Here is an 18,606-nt window from a genome sequence, read left to right as displayed (position 1 = left end):
GAAGCAGGTGTTCTTGCCATTTAAATTGCTCACTTGCTATCCTTTGTGATTTTTCTTCCTGCCATTTATTTCCTTTCCTTCCATATTCGCCTTTACGTTATTGGGCCAGAACAGGTTTGAAAAAACAAAAAAAACTTTCAGTTGTCGCATACTTCAAGTACATGTCCACAAGTTTCATTCCAGGATGAAACCACACCTTGAGGGTTTGGGTGTGTGGAAATACACTTGAGAGCTTGCACTTGCCAGAATCAAGCCGTTTCGTTGTGGTGTGAAACGTCCTTGTAACACCAAGAGTCCATAACCCCCCATGGACTCTTGCTAACACTGAGCAGCAGCTAGCAGGCCGTCGAATTATACACAAATAGCTCCATAGTCTATACCAGGGAGTAGTAAAATCACCACTCCATAGTCTAGTGACCATATAACCATGCAGTGCTGACACATTGAGCACTAAAGTTACTCCCATTTCTTACAGCTGTTGCTAGCGTCTTGCTCCTCAGTGATATTGGTGCAGAGATTAGTGTTGGACACTCACAAGAACAGTTTGCAGAAAGCTCAGTTTTCAAAATGAAACACAAAACTTGTGTATTCGTCAACAGTGTGTAGAGAGTGGGTAAGGGGAGGTAATCTCTCAAACTGTCCATTTCACCAACCGAATAATGACATGATTGTATAATAAGACCAATGCGTATGTGTCTGTCATTGGAAACAATAACGCTGGCTGCAAGCACTCTAGAAGCTTGCCAGGATTTTGGGAGAGTCGCTCGTCTTGAAATGTGGTGGGTATGACGCGGCGATTGAAGGCCGCTCCTTGTTCCTCTCGTAGTACGCATGCATGTTTGGAAACTTCTCCTTTACATTGAGTGCTTGCCGCTCACACATTGTCAGTATTACCATCATGTCGATGTCGCCCAGACTGAAGCTGTCGCCACCTACAAACTTGCTCTACAGTACAAGTACAACACAAATAGACCAAATCACAGCAGAACAGACAGACCGCACAGGACACTACTTATTCACTACAATCACTACAATCACTACAATGTATTGACAACAGCACACAACGGATTTATGGAATATGTGATATGCCGCTTATCTTGCCCACATCTTGACCATACAGGTAGCAGTGATGATGCCTACATGTGTCTGTATGTATTGTATGATAGTATCAATATGACTGTGTTGTATAATACTCGTGTAGTGTTTTCCTCAGTGATCCTATTTCATCGCAAACCTTCACCGTCGAATTTTTCCTGAGCCAGATGGCTGGCAAATGCTATTGACTTTCGGCGGCTTACAGCACAGGCACGTCTATAGTGTATGCCTACCTGAATGCATCCATGCCTGGGTAGCAGGATAGTCGGGGCTTACCTCAGCCAAGTAGCCGTCAAATGTCTTCATCTCTTTGAGGAAGGCATCAACTTTCTTCTGCACTTCCTCCTGCAAATCCAGAGCCCAGTCCAAGAGAGAGGAAAGGAGAGAGAGCGGGACAGGAACAGAGGTGTAAGTGATGTGTTTGTATACATGTCACACATCAAGACAAGGGTAGTGGGGCAGAGGCTAGCTGAGATCAAGCACTTGTGCGTGAAATCCTCCTCCCCCCCCCCCCCCCACAGTCAGCTGGGACGACTCGCGAAAAAGTACGATGTAATACTTCTTGCAAGTACTACAACACAGGTCCCAGGTACTACACACTACACACTGCATGTTCCAGGCGCAACCAAGAGTACGTTATGTACTCTTGGCGCAACGCAGCTGCAACCCGGCATGCATGTTTGTATTCACGATCAGAATGCCAACAATACTGTGGTGGTATATTTACACAGCAACACCAGCAGCAGTAGCAGCAGCAACAGCAGTACAGTAAGATCGGGCGCCGAAGAACGCAGGGGCTCGAGCGCAGCCTAGGAAAGTTCTTAAATTTTTGATTCTAGCCAGACCGTTCTTATTCACACGCGCGCGGCGAGTCGAGTGACGTCATGACGTTTGTCATGTACATGTACATGTACATGTAGTGCAATGTAGTACTTCTAAACTAGTGGGTGTCGTAAATGGGAATGACTGTACATGTAGCAGTTACTGTTTACACGTGTACATGACATGTACTCACCTCCCATACATGTACAATGTAGATCTACGTGTAAATTCGCAACTTCGTGTAAGTACATGTATGACAACGTACATGTAGTTAAATACTGCACTCATGTGGATATTCCAAATTTTAAAAGTGTTCTTAAATCTGATAATTCTAGCCTGGACTGTTCTTAAATTTTGCCGGTTTTCCAGCCTGGGTGTTCTTCGGCGAGGTGTTCTTCGGCGCCCGATCTTACTGTAGCAGCAGCAACAGCAGTAGCAGCAGTGATGGCTGGTAACATGTACATGTACTACTGCGGCATAGTCCGGGAACGCTGTTACTAGTCTATAGGGTTAGTACAACACACACACACCATGGCACTGCTCGCATGTGTGCACCCTGGCAGCGGTGGGTGGTGTAGGCTGCAGTAGAGGCAGTGATAGCGACAACACACACACTGCTCGCATGTGTGCACCCTGGCAGCGGTGGGTGGTGTAGGCTGCAGTAGAGGCAGTGATAGCGACAACACACACACTGCTCGCATGTGTGCACCCTGGCAGCGGTGGGTGGTGTAGGCTGCAGTAGAGGCAGTGATAGCGACAGCAGCCACACTGTGTTCAGTAGACATAATACCTGCGGTTGTTTATCATAGACGATTGCCTTGAGAAGTGCTGTGTGTTCTGGCTGCAGTGCTGCCTGCACCTATCCATCAGGATTGCGCCGTCGATAGAGTTTCACAGCCGGCAAGTCATATTCAGAGTCAAGCAACATGCAACATCAATCAACTGCTAATTACTAAATGTATGTAAACATCCACAAACCCACACCCACATACACACCCGCCTACACACTCACATGCACCCATACACACATACACACATACACACTCACATGCACACACGCATCCATACACACATACACACGTGCACAGAAACCTCGGCAATGACGGGTATGTACCTGCGGCTCCTTTTTGAACATAATGGCAAGATAGAGAGCATAGTACGGCGCTGACAGTGTAACTTGTATCTACGGCAGCAGCACAGGGTAGCAGCAGCAGCAGCAGTAGTAGCATACAGTCATGTACAGTCATGTCATGTACCTACGGCCGCAGCACAGGGCAGTATACAGGGCAGTACTAGTATGTACATGTACATGTATATAGTAATGTACAGAGTGTAGCTTGTAGCTACGGCCGCAACACAGGGCAGTAGTAGCAGTGGTATACATGTCCAGCCACATCATGCCCGAGTGTACAGTTAGCAATCTTGACAAGTTATTCAGATGATTGATCTGTCATGTGCAGGACACAATACAGTGCAGTGTATCCAACTACCGGTTGCCCTGATAATTCTACATCTATAGGTCTCAGACATTATAGGTCTACAGACATGATGCCAAACTGAGTGCAATCACCGCGCTTCACAGAACCAGCATGCAGCCCATGTGGCTAAGGCTGTGTTTACATGAGGCGTTTCAACCCGGGTCAGATTTCAACTCGCCATGTGCACAAAATGAATGGCGCATTTACATGACGCATTGCGCTTCACCCGGGTTGAAATTTCGCCCCGGGTTGATTTCCAACCCTCCCCACAAGGGGAGGGTTGAAATCAACCCAGGTCAAGAAAATCGTACAAACGTACTTCTGTGCGTATCTCGCGCCAGGTTTGAACAGCACTGCATATGCAAATTTTGCGCGAACGGATTCACGTGACCATACAGGACTGTAGAAGTGGACTTTTCGCGGCATATCAGTATTTGACCCGGGTCAACTGTCTTCATGTAAACGCTCACCTCTTTTGTCTATCGTACAGACTTTCAACCCGGGTTGAAATTTCTCATGTAAACACAGCCTAAGTCCATGATGCTGCTGCTGAATACCATGCAATGCAAGTTTTCCAACGCCGACGACTGTCTCCGTAATGTTCTGCACGTCATGAGCCACAAAGCAACTGCAACAAAATGATTTCTAATGTCCCTGTGCAGACAAGGTCCAGAGGAAGAATTTCAGTGACTTTCTACTCAGAGTTTCATGCTGTCCTGTAATACAATCCACAGGAGACTGCCTACACTTTCTGAACAGGATGGTGGAAACGTTAATGATAGCTTGCATAGACCTCGGTCCTACCGGTAGGACCTACCGGTAGGACCATCATACACAGACATGCTGCATGGCCATTGTTGTAACATTGGCCTAAAACTTGACCCTAAACTGTTGCTCAGGGGCTAATGAAGGAGTCCACACATTTTAGACGTGATCGCACAAGGCATAGTACGAAATTCCATGGTAACAGCAAATGGTAACCATGGAAACGGTGTATGGAATTATGCACTCCACTGCCTTGGTAGACTAATAAAAACATTAGTACCTCACCACGATTGATGTGCCATGGTCAAAATTCACTTTGGACAGAGTTGCTAGCGCTCCGACAGGAGTATGTGCGGCCATTTTGACAATTGATAAAATTGCGCGTATGCAATGCACTGGACATAGTCTTGCATTTTGCGCCATTACTTTGCCTGACAAAGACCTCATCTCAACAATTGTTTCAAGAAATTTCTCAACCAAAAGCACTTTTGCAGCGCGATTTCTTGGGTCCTACCGGTAGGACCCGTGGTCCTACCGGTAGGACGGCATGCAAGCTATCATTAACTCAGTCAGAGACTCAGTCGTGATCACTTCCGTCTCAGTTTCTGTGCAATGGTCCAGTCACTTTATCATTATCTGACTCAGACTGACTCAGACTGACTGACCTGACTGTAGTGTTGTCAAGGTTGCCTGTGATGTCGCTGTATTGTTAATATATGTGTGAACTCCATGCTAGAAGTCATGTCAACTGTGTCTGCATCCACAGGGACGTCATCCCATCCACCGGAACACCATGCCATTCCCAGGGGCACTACCCTATCCTCTCGGACTACTGAGGCGTCAGATACAGGTCCACAAACACTTGAAGGTCAGTCTGCAGTTCTGCTCCTGGTGAGTGACATCATGTGACATCATGTGACATCACCATGATCATGTGACTATCTTAGCCTAGCCGTGAGTATCTATTCTGAACTGAGCCAGTCCAGTACATGCCCTGCATGCCCTATGATGTACCTCATAGTAACGCTGTAGTGCCTTGCCTTGCTCCTTGGCTGATCCAGGTAGCAGGTTGTTACCACTGTCTGGATAGCGGTGCTATGGGGTACACACAGCACACAGTCATAGACATATGCCTGCATGGAACATGGAATATATCACTACAATGAATCGCCTCTGGCCATAAAACTGCATAAGTGACAAGAGCGAGACTACTACTTCTACCAAGAGTACATAAACCAGAGTGTGCAACTGTGCATATCAGATCTGAAACAGCGCAGTTCGTGCACTACGTCACCCTGATGAGGTCAGCGAAGCCGCGACTTGCGTACAGCTCAAATTTTCATGTTTCATAGCCCGGAAATCAGCCAAGTTTGCTTGATTTTAGACATCCAGTTTCAGGATTTCGGTGTTTTGTCTGACTGTGTACGCTGCGTACATCCACCGACAAGTAAAGTCACCAGGCTATCCGTATCAAAAAACCGAAATCAGGACAAACTCAGTGACCTGCACCACCGCGACTGGTTACGCAACTTTTCACCGTACCTGTGGCTTACCATGCCGTCAGAAATGACGTACTGCACGAATTACGCTCCCACAGGAACCATCCCGAGTGGCACACTCTGGTTTATGTACTCTTGCTTCTACGCGTTAGCGGCAACAAACCAGACTGGCCTGGAGATTGTTGACAAGTTGACAAGTACATGTAACCAGCTGGTATATGTCCATCATGGCATGTATGTCAGTAGCTAGCAGATGAGAGACTGTTAGTGGATGAGGATGCTACTTTACCTGCAGGTAATGCAGAACTGCATAGGACTCTCCCAGAACGAGATCACCGTCCTTGAAGGTAGGAACCTGACAAAGATAGTGACAAAGACCACAGCAAGAAACAATGGCATATGCACTAAGTACTACGTGATTGTAATACCGACTGAGCTCACACTCCCACCACTAACAACACACCGGGAGCGTTGCCATGGTGATACGGTCACCGCTCTCCTAGTGGCACTAGTGTCTGCCAATATGAGTCAGCGGCAATGGGTGGTGTATAGACCTACGGGGAACGTATTGGCAATGGGTGTACTGCTGGGCGAGCTGGGTGGTGTTCAACTCTGCTAGACCGGCATCGCAGGCTTCAATCAGCCAGTAGTGAAAATCTGCATGGACTGGCTTGTATAACGTTACACCAGGGAGCAGGAGAATGGATCGACCCCCCCCCCCCCTTCTCTGGCCCCGGCAAGACGGGCAAGTACATGTACCAATCCATGATGAAATTGTTCCAGTGGCGGCGGCATGTGTGCATATGGGCGTAGACCGCCTAGGCCGGCCCGGGGCTGGGGTCCATTCGTTGCTCCCGGCTGCCTCCGCTCGGCATGCCCAGACTCAGTACTACTCGTACCCACGCCATGGCCCACAATACTAGCAAAACAATGTTTTGTGACAACATTTGCAGAGTTCACGCATCCACCCTCAATAAAACAAATGGGCCATAGAATTGTTTTTGTAGTTAGATCATGGATTCTAACTTGTATGGTGTTTACCTGACCACGTGGATTCAACGCCAGAACTTCAGGACCTTTGTGTTCGCCTTTGCTGAAATCCAGTTTCTTCTGCGCATAGCCGCTAAATCCCTTCTCTTCCAGCGCAATCATCACACGCATGCAGGGTGAGCTGCCTGATCCCCAGAGTAGAAACATATCTTCTTTACCCATTCTGCCTGCCCGCCTGCTACTGCTCAGCTACTGGCAACTGTTTGACCTTACAAAATGACCTAGCCGTGAGTAGATCTACCTGGTGATCGTGACTGGACTTGAACAAAGTTCAGCTCAAGACTCTTTATCGTGACTGTTCTGTAACGCTGTTCGTGCAGTCTGGTGTGGTCGTGTTGTCTGACTCTGGTTGTGCCAGTACGGGACGTCGACGATGGACTGGCCTTGTACTTGTTCCTGGCTACCGGTACATCAGCGGCAGGTAGGCTGATTTTCCTCGCTGGTCGATCATCGATGTTTCCAGAAGGTATGTTCTTGTTGTAGTGTCGATTTCGCTCACGTGTAATGGTTCAGGCCTTGGCTTTGCTTGGCCTTGGTCCGATTTGGAAGCTTCGTCCCAGCCTTCGAAGAGTCGTCTTGCACGTGCACGTGCACAGCTACAGTCCATTCAGAAAAAGATGGACTTCTAGCTTTTGGCCATATAAATGGGTCAAACTTTGAGTTTTTTTAGAATTTTTTTCTGCAATCCCTTATGGAATCCATTATGTTTCTGAAGTTTTTTTGTCCAAAAAGCAAGCCATAACAAGAATAGAATTTCGGCCAGGTTTTTCCCCAACAGCACTGAATTAGGAAAAACCATAAAAATCCAGGCCGTTTGACCCTGCCTGCAAACGTGCATTGCATTGTGCGGTTCGAACCCCAGTTCAGGTACCCTTTTTGGACCCTTTTTCAAATTTCAAATTTCGCAGCACTGCACGATGAAATCACGAAAAATCGCCAAATACGGGAGCTCGCCAGAGCCAGAGCCCATCTTTTTATGAATGGACTGTAGCTCTACACTGACTATCATGTATATACACGGAAGCCTTGCTTGGAACATGTTTTTCGATTTTGACAGCATGTTACAAGGCGAGGACGCGTAGTGCTCCTGACTACAACCATAACCCGGTTGGCAGAGGCAACATGACGACTTCTACAACACAAAAAACGAAAATTATAAAAATCCTACCAACCCGTAGAGTAACGAGGGTCCGAACCTGGGTTTTCCCAATACGGTTCAAATGGTCGCAAGACCGGGACTCTGCCAACCGGGTTATGGTTGTAGTCAGGAGCACTACGCGTCCTCGCCTTGTAACATGCTGTCAAAATCGAAAAACTATCATGTAGTAGTCGCGCAGAACTAATGATTACGTAATCCGGTTTTCTAGAAGTAATAAAATCAAAATATTTGCGAGGTTGGCATATAAAACGCTCTTTTTCCGAGACAGAGATTAATGTAGGGGAAAGAGAGGAAAGAAAAAAATTGTGTGGAATGACCCTTCGATTGGAAGTCGACTACACGTACCGCAAGCGCTGACATAGGACACTGCTCAATGAAATCCGATTGCGTGAATCAAGTTTGCGCCCTGCACGCATGCACCAATTCACATCCCATTCACCATGGTCACGGTTCGCATATCTGGGACTGCACCCCGCCTGGCGTGATGGTATGGACTTGATCGAACGGATTTCATTGAGCAGGACTGTACAAATGTGGGCGTGCTGCGCGTGCACACACACGCGTGCGTGCACCATAATTATACATCCGTCACAAGAGAAGCAAGCAAATCGGCAAGTGCACTGAATGTACACCCACAGATTCCCTCTTATACCAACGACAGCAGACGAGAAGATCTGACTGAAACAGATCAAGACTAGCGCAACGCACACACGTGATATACAGTGTCCACATGCTCACTCTTACACATCAACACGTGGAATCAATCACTGTTGTGTATATGAATAAAATCATCATAAAAAAGAAAAGGTAAAACAAGCGGTATAAGGTGGCATAAAGTGGAATAAACCACAGCACAACAGGAAAACTGGGCATGGAGAAAAATAAAATGATGGGCGTTGTTTTTAAAGTGACAACTACAGGGACTATGACAAGCTGGAAGAGTAAGCTGATACAGATGATACACATCACCGCTAGTGGTGCATGGCGACATAGCTGCTAGCTACGCTGTCTGACAGGGGTACAGCAGATATCAAGATAACGAGTAGAAAATATGTTCATCGGCTCACGAGTCGTCTAGCACACGAATACACACACAGTTCAGTAGGCAGTGGACACATGTCACGCAGGATATGCCAAAGCACTCAAAACTCAAGCTGGCCGATAATAGCATGATGCCAGGCACGGCAACAAAAACAATAGCAGCTAGTACGACTAGTCTAAACATACACACACACGTGCACATACGGAAAGCGTGTCATGAAGTAATAGCTTCAACAACTGGCAAAGTAGCGGGTTGATTCGCTCGTCTTGAAATGAGGGGGATACGAGGCAACAACAGACGGACGGTCCTTAAGACGCTGCCAATAAGCGAACATGTTTGGGAAACGTCCCTCTAGCTTGAATTCTTGTCGATCGAGAAGCAGCAGGATCGTGATGAAATCAATATCAGCCATAGAGAACTGATCTCCAGCTAGGAATGTACCCTGCACATGGAGAGATAAATAACATGAATAGTAAAATAATGACGTTGTCATGGTAGCACACAACCAAAGAAAGGTACAGTGCTGCTCAATGAAATCCAGTCGCAAGACTGGTCAAGTCACGGTGGCGCTGTGCCGCACCTTTTCGCAGCCCAGTGTTGGCAGGTCTAGGGCTGCGCAACGCCCTGCGCGTACTTGAGAAACTCGACTGGATTTCATTGACCACTACTATACTTTACTCACTGGAACCTTGTTGCCGGCACTGAGTGTCTCACTGAGTGTCTCACTGAGTTTCTTACTCAAACAATTATCAGAAAATTGAACAAGACTATCACTTTGCAAGCATTCTCCATGGATGAGCGGCAGTGCACAACCTCGCGCAACCAGTGATAGACAGACACATGGCATAGTATTCCCGGCAAGAACCGTCCAAGTTTTTTACAGAAGAACCGGGACGAACAAACGCATCCAGAGAATACAATCATAATGTACCCTTCGATAAGCCATGAGATGAAATCGAGCCCCATCACGATAAGCATTCCAGTGACGACTAAGATAAATTCTTGTGCAGTGCTGACTACTGAGTCAACAACACTATGCATCCACTACTACTTCAAACTGTAGTACATTGGAGCAAATCCGAACAGGAGACTCACATCCTTCAGGTACGCATCAAATCTTGTTGCCTCCTCAACCAGCTCCTCTCCCTTCTTCGCCTTTGCCTCATCTGTTGCCTCCTTGTTCATGACAGTCTTGAACAGGTCAAGGACCTTTGGGTAGAAGGCAGCTTGAACCTGCAACAGACACGTGCACACACGCGCAAGCATGCACACCAGCATGCACACAAACATACAGATGCATTTAAAACATAACAGCACGGTAAATAGACGGTTACTGGTCACTATGATATCATTCAAAAGTTACACAGTACGCAAAATACTAGTTTGCGTTACGAAAATATGAAATTGCAGCTTTGGTCCTGGGTGGTGGTGGTGGCATTCCTATGCATGAGAAAAAGTCAGTATACCCGAATCTCACGTGAACCATGATTTGTTTTATTTTACGACATTGTGAGTCGAGAATAGAGATACGTGTAAAAAAAAGCCTTGCATGTATGGACAAACAGTGACAAACAGTGGCAAGTGGTTGCGGTACTGTACCTCGTAGTATCTTTGCAGAACGAAGCCTTGCTGCTTGCAATCACCTGGCAATAGATTGGTACCACTGTCAGGATATCGATGCTGTTAGCAACAACAACAACAAGCCGTCATGATAAAGCCCGTCTGGGAACATTGGGTACATGTACAGTATATAGTTAATGACCAAAAGAGCATGTTCCAATAATGCAGTGTCACAAGTGGCACATACACCGACCACCCGTCCAACCCGTCTATAATTTATTGATGCGCAGCTAGCTGCAGATGCAGTCGCATAATCGAGATCATAACTAAGGCAGATGATGATTGGAAGAAGAGCTGGGAAGAGTATTCCGATTCCCCTCCATTAGAAAATATCCGTCTTGAACCACACACCTGGGTTCGTACCACCATCGTGTCTGTGTACATGGTGGTGGTATCTCACCTGCAGGTAATGGATGATAGCATAGGACTCGTTGATTATCACATCACCATCTTTGAATGCCGGCACCTACACAGGGTGAGCATAAAATCCAACAATCGAGTTAGTAAATCCTCAGGCTCTCCAGTGTTTCACACCCTGGGCAATCCCCAGCATGGTGCCTTGGATTCATTGGTACATACAAATAACAATGTAGTTGTACAATAAAAGTCGACCTACTGACTGAGTGCCAGTCTAGTCTGTACTTGTGGCTTCATGCTGTGCAGTCAAGTAGGTCGTGACTGTGTTGATCTGCTAGTGCTAGATCCACACCATGGCATTGCAGCTATTGACTATTGTACACATGACTCACTGCACATAGCTTCTACTGATCTAGTAGTTGCATACTGCATTACTGGTGATATTAAAAGTATTATCAGGGAGTTGTATTTTATGACTCCGGGCCGCGGGGAATTGGGAATTCGGGATGATAACAAAAAGCAGAAAATGTTTGAGGGAATTGATTCATTGAGCAGACCGAAATAATTATACACCGTCATTGGCATACTCAGTACCTGACCACGGGGATTCAATGCCAGCACCTCCTCGGTTTTGTGCTCTTTCTTGCCGAACTCGATTAGCTTCTGCGGATATCCACTGAAGCCTTTCTCTTCTAAAGCAATCATTGTTCGGATGCATGGCGGACTACCAGACCCCCAGTACAGAAGCATGTCCTCTTTACCCATCTTCAATGAAACTTTGTTCGCACGACGAAGGAAGCCGTCGACACTGACTAGCCTGAACTCAACCCGACAACTGGTTAGTTTCTTTGTAGATTGATGGTTTGCTTGGTGTGTGTGAGCTTTTATGGATGCACAGCTGATAGGCAGCATGCAGCAGTTTGTTGCTTCCAGAAGTTTCTCTACTTGGTTCGCGTAGAATGCGATCGTTTGACATGTCACCACGAGTCCACGAGCCAGGGTCGCCTGGATGTTATCATGGTTATGTCGTGTGTCTTTCTGGAAACATCTGCGAAAGAACACTGCCCAAGTCGCGATGGCTGGCTAGGCTGGCAGATTTGTACCGTACTTGACATGATGTTGTCACGGAAGCGTATCACTATGGACAAGGACGGGTAGGTATGGCGAGATCACAGTCGAGCAAGAGTACATGAAAACTTGCAGTCGAGTCATGTCAGTGCAATGTCAGTGCACTGACTACCACTGCCACAGTAGTACAGGAGTCAGGACTACATGTCTACACTCAACAACACACCACTCACCTGCTCAGCTCTCTAGTAGTAGTAGTAGTAGATCTACGAGTCGTACTCTACCGCTACCAAGACTCAAGACTGACAAGAGTACAGTAAGTCATAAGGGGGGGGGGGGGGGGGGTTATGTACTCTTGCTGCTATGCTACAGTCATCATGGCCATGCAGACACAGCATGCAGCGCAGGCTCTGCTCACCTATGATAAAATGAATTAATTGTGCCCCCAGATCAACCCACCACACACACCCTGTGACACAGTACAGACAGTAAGCTGAGTAATGCCATGATGACTGTAGCAGTAGGACAGACTACAATCTAGACTAGTGGGATACTTTTTTTTAAGTGCAGGGTCAAGTGAAGATTGTGCAATCATCATGCAAATCAGTGAAAGAATCGTGATTTTTAGTACATGTAGTAGTAGTAGTAGTAGTAGTAGTAGTAGTAGTAGTAGTAGTAGTAGTAGTAGTAGTAGTAGTAGTAGTAGTAGTAGTAGTAGTAGTAGTAGTAGTAGTAGTAGTAGTAGTAGTAGTAGTAGTAGTAGTAGTAGTAGTAGTAGTAGTAGTAGTAGTAGTAGTAGTAGTAGTAGTAGTAGTAGTAGTAGTAGTAGTAGTAGTAGTAGTAGTAGTAGTAGTAGTAGTAGTAGTAGTAGTAGTAGTAGTAGTAGTAGTAGTAGTAGTAGTAGTAGTAGTAGTAGTAGTAGTAGTAGTAGTAGTAGTAGTAGTAGTAGTAGTAGTAGTAGTAGTAGTAGTAGTAGTAGTAGTAGTAGTAGTAGTAGTAGTAGTAGTAGTAGTAGTAGTAGTAGTAGTAGTAGTAGTAGTAGTAGTAGTAGTAGTAGTAGTAGTAGTAGTAGTAGTAGTAGTAGTAGTAGTAGTAGTAGTAGTAGTAGTAGTAGTAGTAGTAGTAGTAGTAGTAGTAGTAGTAGTAGTAGTAGTAGTAGTAGTAGTAGTAGTAGTAGTAGTAGTAGTAGTAGTAGTAGTAGTAGTAGTAGTAGTAGTAGTAGTAGTAGTAGTAGTAGTAGTAGTAGTAGTAGTAGTAGTAGTAGTAGTAGTAGTAGTAGTAGTAGTAGTAGTAGTAGTAGTAGTAGTAGTAGTAGTAGTAGTAGTAGTAGTAGTAGTAGTAGTAGTAGTAGTAGTAGTAGTAGTAGTAGTAGTAGTAGTAGTAGTAGTAGTAGTAGTAGTAGTAGTAGTAGTAGTAGTAGTAGTAGTAGTAGTAGTAGTAGTAGTAGTAGTAGTAGTAGTAGTAGTAGTAGTAGTAGTAGTAGTAGTAGTAGTAGTAGTAGTAGTAGTAGTAGTAGTAGTAGTAGTAGTAGTAGTAGTAGTAGTAGTAGTAGTAGTAGTAGTAGTAGTAGTAGTAGTAGTAGTAGTAGTAGTAGTAGTAGTAGTAGTAGTAGTAGTAGTAGTAGTAGTAGTAGTAGTAAGTACTACTACTACGCCACTACGCCATGACGCCATGCACGCCACAGCCCCTCGTCAACTCTGTGTTGGTGTTCCGTCTGGGTGTGAAGCTGCCGTGCATACGATGACCGACATGCTTGTCTCGCCGGAGGTGGAGGGTGTGCTCTTGGTCGATGCCACCAACGCTTTCAACGCTATGAACCGCACAGCAGCCCTACACAACGTGCCACTCGTCTGCCCTGCCCTGGGGCAGGTGTTCAAGAACACCTACAGCAGTCCATGCCGCCTGTTTGTGTCGGGTGGTGGAGAGATAAGGAGTCAGGAGGGTACCTGCCAAGGTGATCCTCTCGCCATGGCGATATACGCGGTCGCCATGATGCCATTGATAGACAAGCTGTCAGAGTGCTGCCCCGACGTGGTGCAGCTATGGTATGCTGATGACGATGCTGGTGGCGGACAGCTCCTCAATCTAAGGCAGTACTGGGATGGGATTCTGGAGCATGGCCCTGGGTATGGGTACTACCCTAACGCGAACAAGACAACACTAATTGTCAAGGAGCAGCATTCGGCCCTGGCACTCCAGCTTTTCAGGGACACGGGCATTCGTGTTGTGACCGAGGGTGCTCGTTATCTTGGCGGCGCACTCGGTACAACGGTCTTCTGTGAGGAGTATATCACAGATTTGATCGACAAGTGGACGCTGCAGGTTGATCGCCTGGCGGAGGTGGCCACCACTCAGCCACATGCTGCGTACGAGGTGTTTGTAAAGGGCCTCGTGTCCAAGTGGCGGTACCACTTGCGCGTCCTATCTTGCCCTGCGCATCTTCTGGCCCGTCTCGACGCCGCCATTACGGACAAGCTGCTGCCAGCGCTCAGCGGCCATTCGTGTTCGGACGAGTCGGCACTGAGAAAGTTGCTATCGCTACCAGCGCGGTTTGGTGGCATGGCAATCCCTGTGCCCTCGGTGGAGGCCGAGAAAGAGTTTTCTGCATCCAGACAGATTGTGGCTCCTGTGGCGGCCTGCATAAGACCACCAGAACATCCAACAAGCACCAACGAAACTACTCAAACAGACCAGCTGAACGAGGCAATGGCCCTCAGCCGGCAGGAGGCCGGGCGTATTCGCAGAGAGAAAGCTGCCCAAGCCACGGGTCTCGTTAGCGAATTGCGCCCGGATTTGACAGCAACACAGGCGCTGTTGGTGGAGAATGCCGCGGAAAAGGGCGTATCATCTTGGGTAACGGCGGAACCATCGTCCCAAATGCAGATGGTGCTGAACAAATCGGATTTCCGAGATGCGTTCTGCATCCGCTACGGCCTGCAGCCTGACGGACTCCCCCTGACTTGTGTATGTGGTGCTGCAAACACAATAGACCATGCGATGATGTGTCCGGCAGGGGGCTACCCCATGGCACGCCACAATGAGATCCGGGACTTGTTGGCTGACGTGATGCGTGAGGCGGTCCGGGATGTGGAGGTGGAACCGCCTCTACTACCATATGATGGTGAGCGGCTCCAAGGGAGGACAGCCAACCGCTCGGCAGGTGCCCGCCTGGACATCCGGGCTTGTGGCTTCTGGACGAGACAGCAAGATGCCTTTTTCGACATCCGGGTTACACACCCAAAGGCAAGCTTGCTGTCGCGTCAGGAAGTCATCAGCCAGCTCCGAACGCATGAACGGATGAAGAAGCGCCAGTACGGAGAGCGGGTGACAGCAGTTGACAGAGGTACGTTTACACCGCTAGTTTTTTCTACCTCGGGCATGATTGGCAGAGAATGCTCAATGGCACTGAAGACACTGGCATGCCTGATTGCTGAGAAGAACGTCGACCTACACGTATCGGTTATCATGGGTCAGCTCCGTTGTAAGCTGTCAGTCTGCCTTATGCGATGGGCAGTCACCTGTTTGCGGGGTTCAAGATCGTCATACCGCCGCAACAGGATGAATTTCACGACGATGTGCAGGTTGCGGGCAGCCTGAGCGTGATAGTACCTGACAGACATTTGCCCAACATTGCCCCATGATAATGAATTCTTGAGTTTTTGGACATTGTATTGCATTGCTGCTCCATCTACATGGCTGTATTTGTGTTTCACATCTCCATTTCAAGTTTCCTAATAAAGATTGTGTCAAGTAGTAGTAGTAGTAGTAGTAGTAGTAGTAGTAGTAGTAGTAGTAGTAGTAGTAGTAGTAGTAGTAGTAGTAGTAGTAGTAGTAGTAGTAGTAGTAGTAGTAGTAGTAGTAGTAGTAGTAGTAGTAGTAGTAGTAGTAGTAGTAGTAGTAGTAGTAGTAGTAGTAGTAGTAGTAGTAGTAGTAGTAGTAGTAGTAGTAGTAGTAGTAGTAGTAGTAGTAGTAGTAGTAGTAGTAGTAGTAGTAGTAGTAGTAGTAGTAGTAGTAGTAGTAGTAGTAGTAGTAGTAGTAGTAGTAGTAGTAGTAGTAGTAGTAGTAGTAGTAGTAGTAGTAGTAGTAGTAGTAGTAGTAGTAGTAGTAGTAGTAGTAGTAGTAGTAGTAGTAGTAGTAGTAGTAGTAGTAGTAGTAGTAGTAGTAGTAGTAGTAGTAGTAGTAGTAGTAGTAGTAGTAGTAGTAGTAGTAGTAGTAGTAGTAGTAGTAGTAGTAGTAGTAGTAGTAGTAGTAGTAGTAGTAGTAGTAGTAGTAGTAGTAGTAGTAGTAGTAGTAGTAGTAGTAGTAGTAGTAGTAGTAGTAGTAGTAGTAGTAGTAGTAGTAGTAGTAGTAGTAGTAGTAGTAGTAGTAGTAGTAGTAGTAGTAGTAGTAGTAGTAGTAGTAGTAGTAGTAGTAGTAGTAGTAGTAGTAGTAGTAGTAGTAGTAGTAGTAGTAGTAGTAGTAGTAGTAGTAGTAGTAGTAGTAGTAGTAGTAGTAGTAGTAGTAGTAGTAGTAGTAGTAGTAGTAGTAGTAGTAGTAGTAGTAGTAGTAGTAGTAGTAGTAGTAGTAGTAGTAGTAGTAGTAGTAGTAGTAGTAGTAGTAGTAGTAGTAGTAGTAGTAGTAGTAGTAGTAGTAGTAGTAGTAGTAGTAGTAGTAGTAGTAGTAGTAGTAGTAGTAGTAGTAGTAGTAGTAGTAGTAGTAGTAGTAGTAGTAGTAGTAGTAGTAGTAGTAGTAGTAGTAGTAGTAGTAGTAGTAGTAGTAGTAGTAGTAGTAGTAGTAGTAGTAGTAGTAGTAGTAGTAGTAGTAGTAGTAGTAGTAGTAGTAGTAGTAGTAGTAGTAGTAGTAGTAGTAGTAGTAGTAGTAGTAGTAGTAGTAGTAGTAGTAGTAGTAGTAGTAGTAGTAGTAGTAGTAGTAGTAGTAGTAGTAGTAGTAGTAGTAGTAGTAGTAGTAGTAGTAGTAGTAGTCAAAGAACTTTATTGAAAATCCATGATAATGTGATCGGAAAGATGATGGAAGAAAAATCCGAACTCGAGTCAAATCCAGGCAATTATTAGCAGTCACTACTATCAAAGCAGATCATTATTCACAATAGCGCAACTTGGAAAGCCGGCCAAAAAGGAAGATATTGAAATTAACCGAAGGCCTCCGCGCACAGCACATGGAGGGCCTTATAATTATATTCCCACTCACAACTGGAGCAAACGGCATTGGTCCAGGAATGAAATTGCTACACGCTTTCGGCAGTATGAAGCTCTGCACCCACGAAAGCAAGTAATCAGCCAGCGGAGCAAAATAAAAGAGATCCTGCAGCGCAAATGCGACATTACCATTGCATAACTAAGCTCCGGCTGCTTCTCGACAATGAGCTGAACAATGTTCTTTAGAGCACGGGAACATTCGGAAGCGCACATACCATTGGTCGCGAAAACCAAAGGTGTGAAGGTGCCTCGCTCGACATCAATCACACGTTGTAGATAGGCCCGTTTCTTCTGTGCTTCGTTACGAGACAACTGGGCAAGTACATCCGATCTCGACAGCAAGGACGCCGAGGGGTGGGTGACCCTCACATCAAAAAATGCATCTTGCTGTCGAGACCAGAAGCCCCTTGCACAAATGTCCAAACGAGCCTCAGGAGAACGATTGGCAGTGGCACAATCCAATGACTCACCAGTCAAAGGCAGCAACGTAGGCTCTATCCTTACATCTGAAATGACAGCCGAAAACACCTCCGCCAACAGGTCCCGAATCTCATTATGGCGTAGACTTGGGTAGCCCCCTGTTGGACATACCGCAGCGTGATCGAGCGTCATGGCCGCTCCACATACGCAGGATGATGGTAATTCATCAAGTGGCCAGCCGTAACGAATTGCCACTGCATCACGAAAGGCGGACTTGTTCAAGACGAATCCACAGGAGGCAAGCGGCTCCGCCGTAAGCCAACTTCCCACACCGGCATCTCTGGAGGTTTCCAGCAGAACACGCTGAGGGCAACTTAGGGCAGGGGCCAGCTCTGACAGCTGGGTCCTATGCATAGCAGCACGTTGATTGTTTTGATGTCTCCGGAGAACGCTGGTGTCGGAAACAATCCGAGCCGGCGTCAACTCATTGGACCCCGACCGCAGCATTCGCACGACGGGCCCAGTGACAACTTCACTTATCCGGCGCTGCACCTCTGCGTCCTCCGACACCACAGGAATAGCGAGGCCACCATATCGCACTGGTAATGCCAGCAGCTTCCGCTCCGAATCAGAAACCTCAGTCCGGCCAGTTAACGTAGGGATATATTTATTATTTATGACATCATCCAGTGGTCTGTACGAAGAAGCCAACCCTGGATGACTTCGGATGTGATAATTCCACTTGCTCTTCATACCACGGACAAATGCGGAATATGCGGCGTGGGGCTGTGTAAGCGAGATGTCAGCCAAGAGGCTCATCTCCCGCACCCAACTCGCAATGTGGCTATCGAGATTATCGGCAATGAACGTCGACTGGCCAACAGCACCTCCCAGGTACCTCGCTCCACCAGTTCGTATTGCAATACCGGTGGCATCGAACATGTCAACGGCCGCCCGCTCCAGATCCGGCTTGACAAGGAGTGTCGTCTTTGAGGCATTGGGGAAATAACCATACTCCGGTCCAATGTCAGACAAA

General features: G+C 46.6%; 2 protein-coding genes across 4 annotated transcripts; both read right to left on the bottom strand.

The window, feature by feature from the left end:
* Positions 1–482: 482 nt before the first annotated feature.
* LOC135817072 (glutathione S-transferase A-like) lies at positions 483–7,062 on the bottom strand. Of its 3 annotated transcripts, none has more exons than XM_065330174.1 (6): positions 6,701–7,062; positions 5,949–6,014; positions 5,175–5,255; positions 2,708–2,776; positions 1,372–1,440; positions 483–945 (listed from the first exon to the last, which is right to left on the bottom strand). In XM_065330174.1, exons 1-6 carry the CDS (start codon positions 6,869–6,871, stop codon positions 733–735), a joined length of 669 nt encoding a protein of 222 aa, XP_065186246.1. In that variant the 5' UTR covers positions 6,872–7,062; the 3' UTR covers positions 483–732. The 3 variants fall into 3 exon arrangements, with proteins under 3 accessions (XP_065186246.1, XP_065186245.1, XP_065186247.1); XM_065330173.1 differs by lacking the exon at positions 2,708–2,776 and adding an exon at positions 3,032–3,100 and having other exon boundaries at positions 6,701–7,055; XM_065330175.1 differs by lacking the exon at positions 2,708–2,776 and having other exon boundaries at positions 6,701–7,055.
* A 1,566-nt stretch (positions 7,063–8,628) lies between these two features.
* Positions 8,629–11,753, bottom strand: LOC135817071 (glutathione S-transferase A-like). Its single transcript, XM_065330172.1, has 5 exons — positions 11,482–11,753; positions 10,931–10,996; positions 10,510–10,590; positions 10,006–10,143; positions 8,629–9,352 (listed from the first exon to the last, which is right to left on the bottom strand). Exons 1-5 carry the CDS (start codon positions 11,650–11,652, stop codon positions 9,140–9,142), a joined length of 669 nt encoding a protein of 222 aa, XP_065186244.1. The 5' UTR covers positions 11,653–11,753; the 3' UTR covers positions 8,629–9,139.
* Between the last annotated feature and the right edge of the window lie 6,853 nt (positions 11,754–18,606).

This window comes from Sycon ciliatum, chromosome 5, assembly GCF_964019385.1.
Source record: "Sycon ciliatum chromosome 5, ocSycCili1.1, whole genome shotgun sequence".
Taxonomy (NCBI): domain Eukaryota; kingdom Metazoa; phylum Porifera; class Calcarea; order Leucosolenida; family Sycettidae; genus Sycon; species Sycon ciliatum.
Note: the sequence above shows the minus strand (reverse complement) of the source record. Positions and strands in the feature narration are given on the sequence as shown.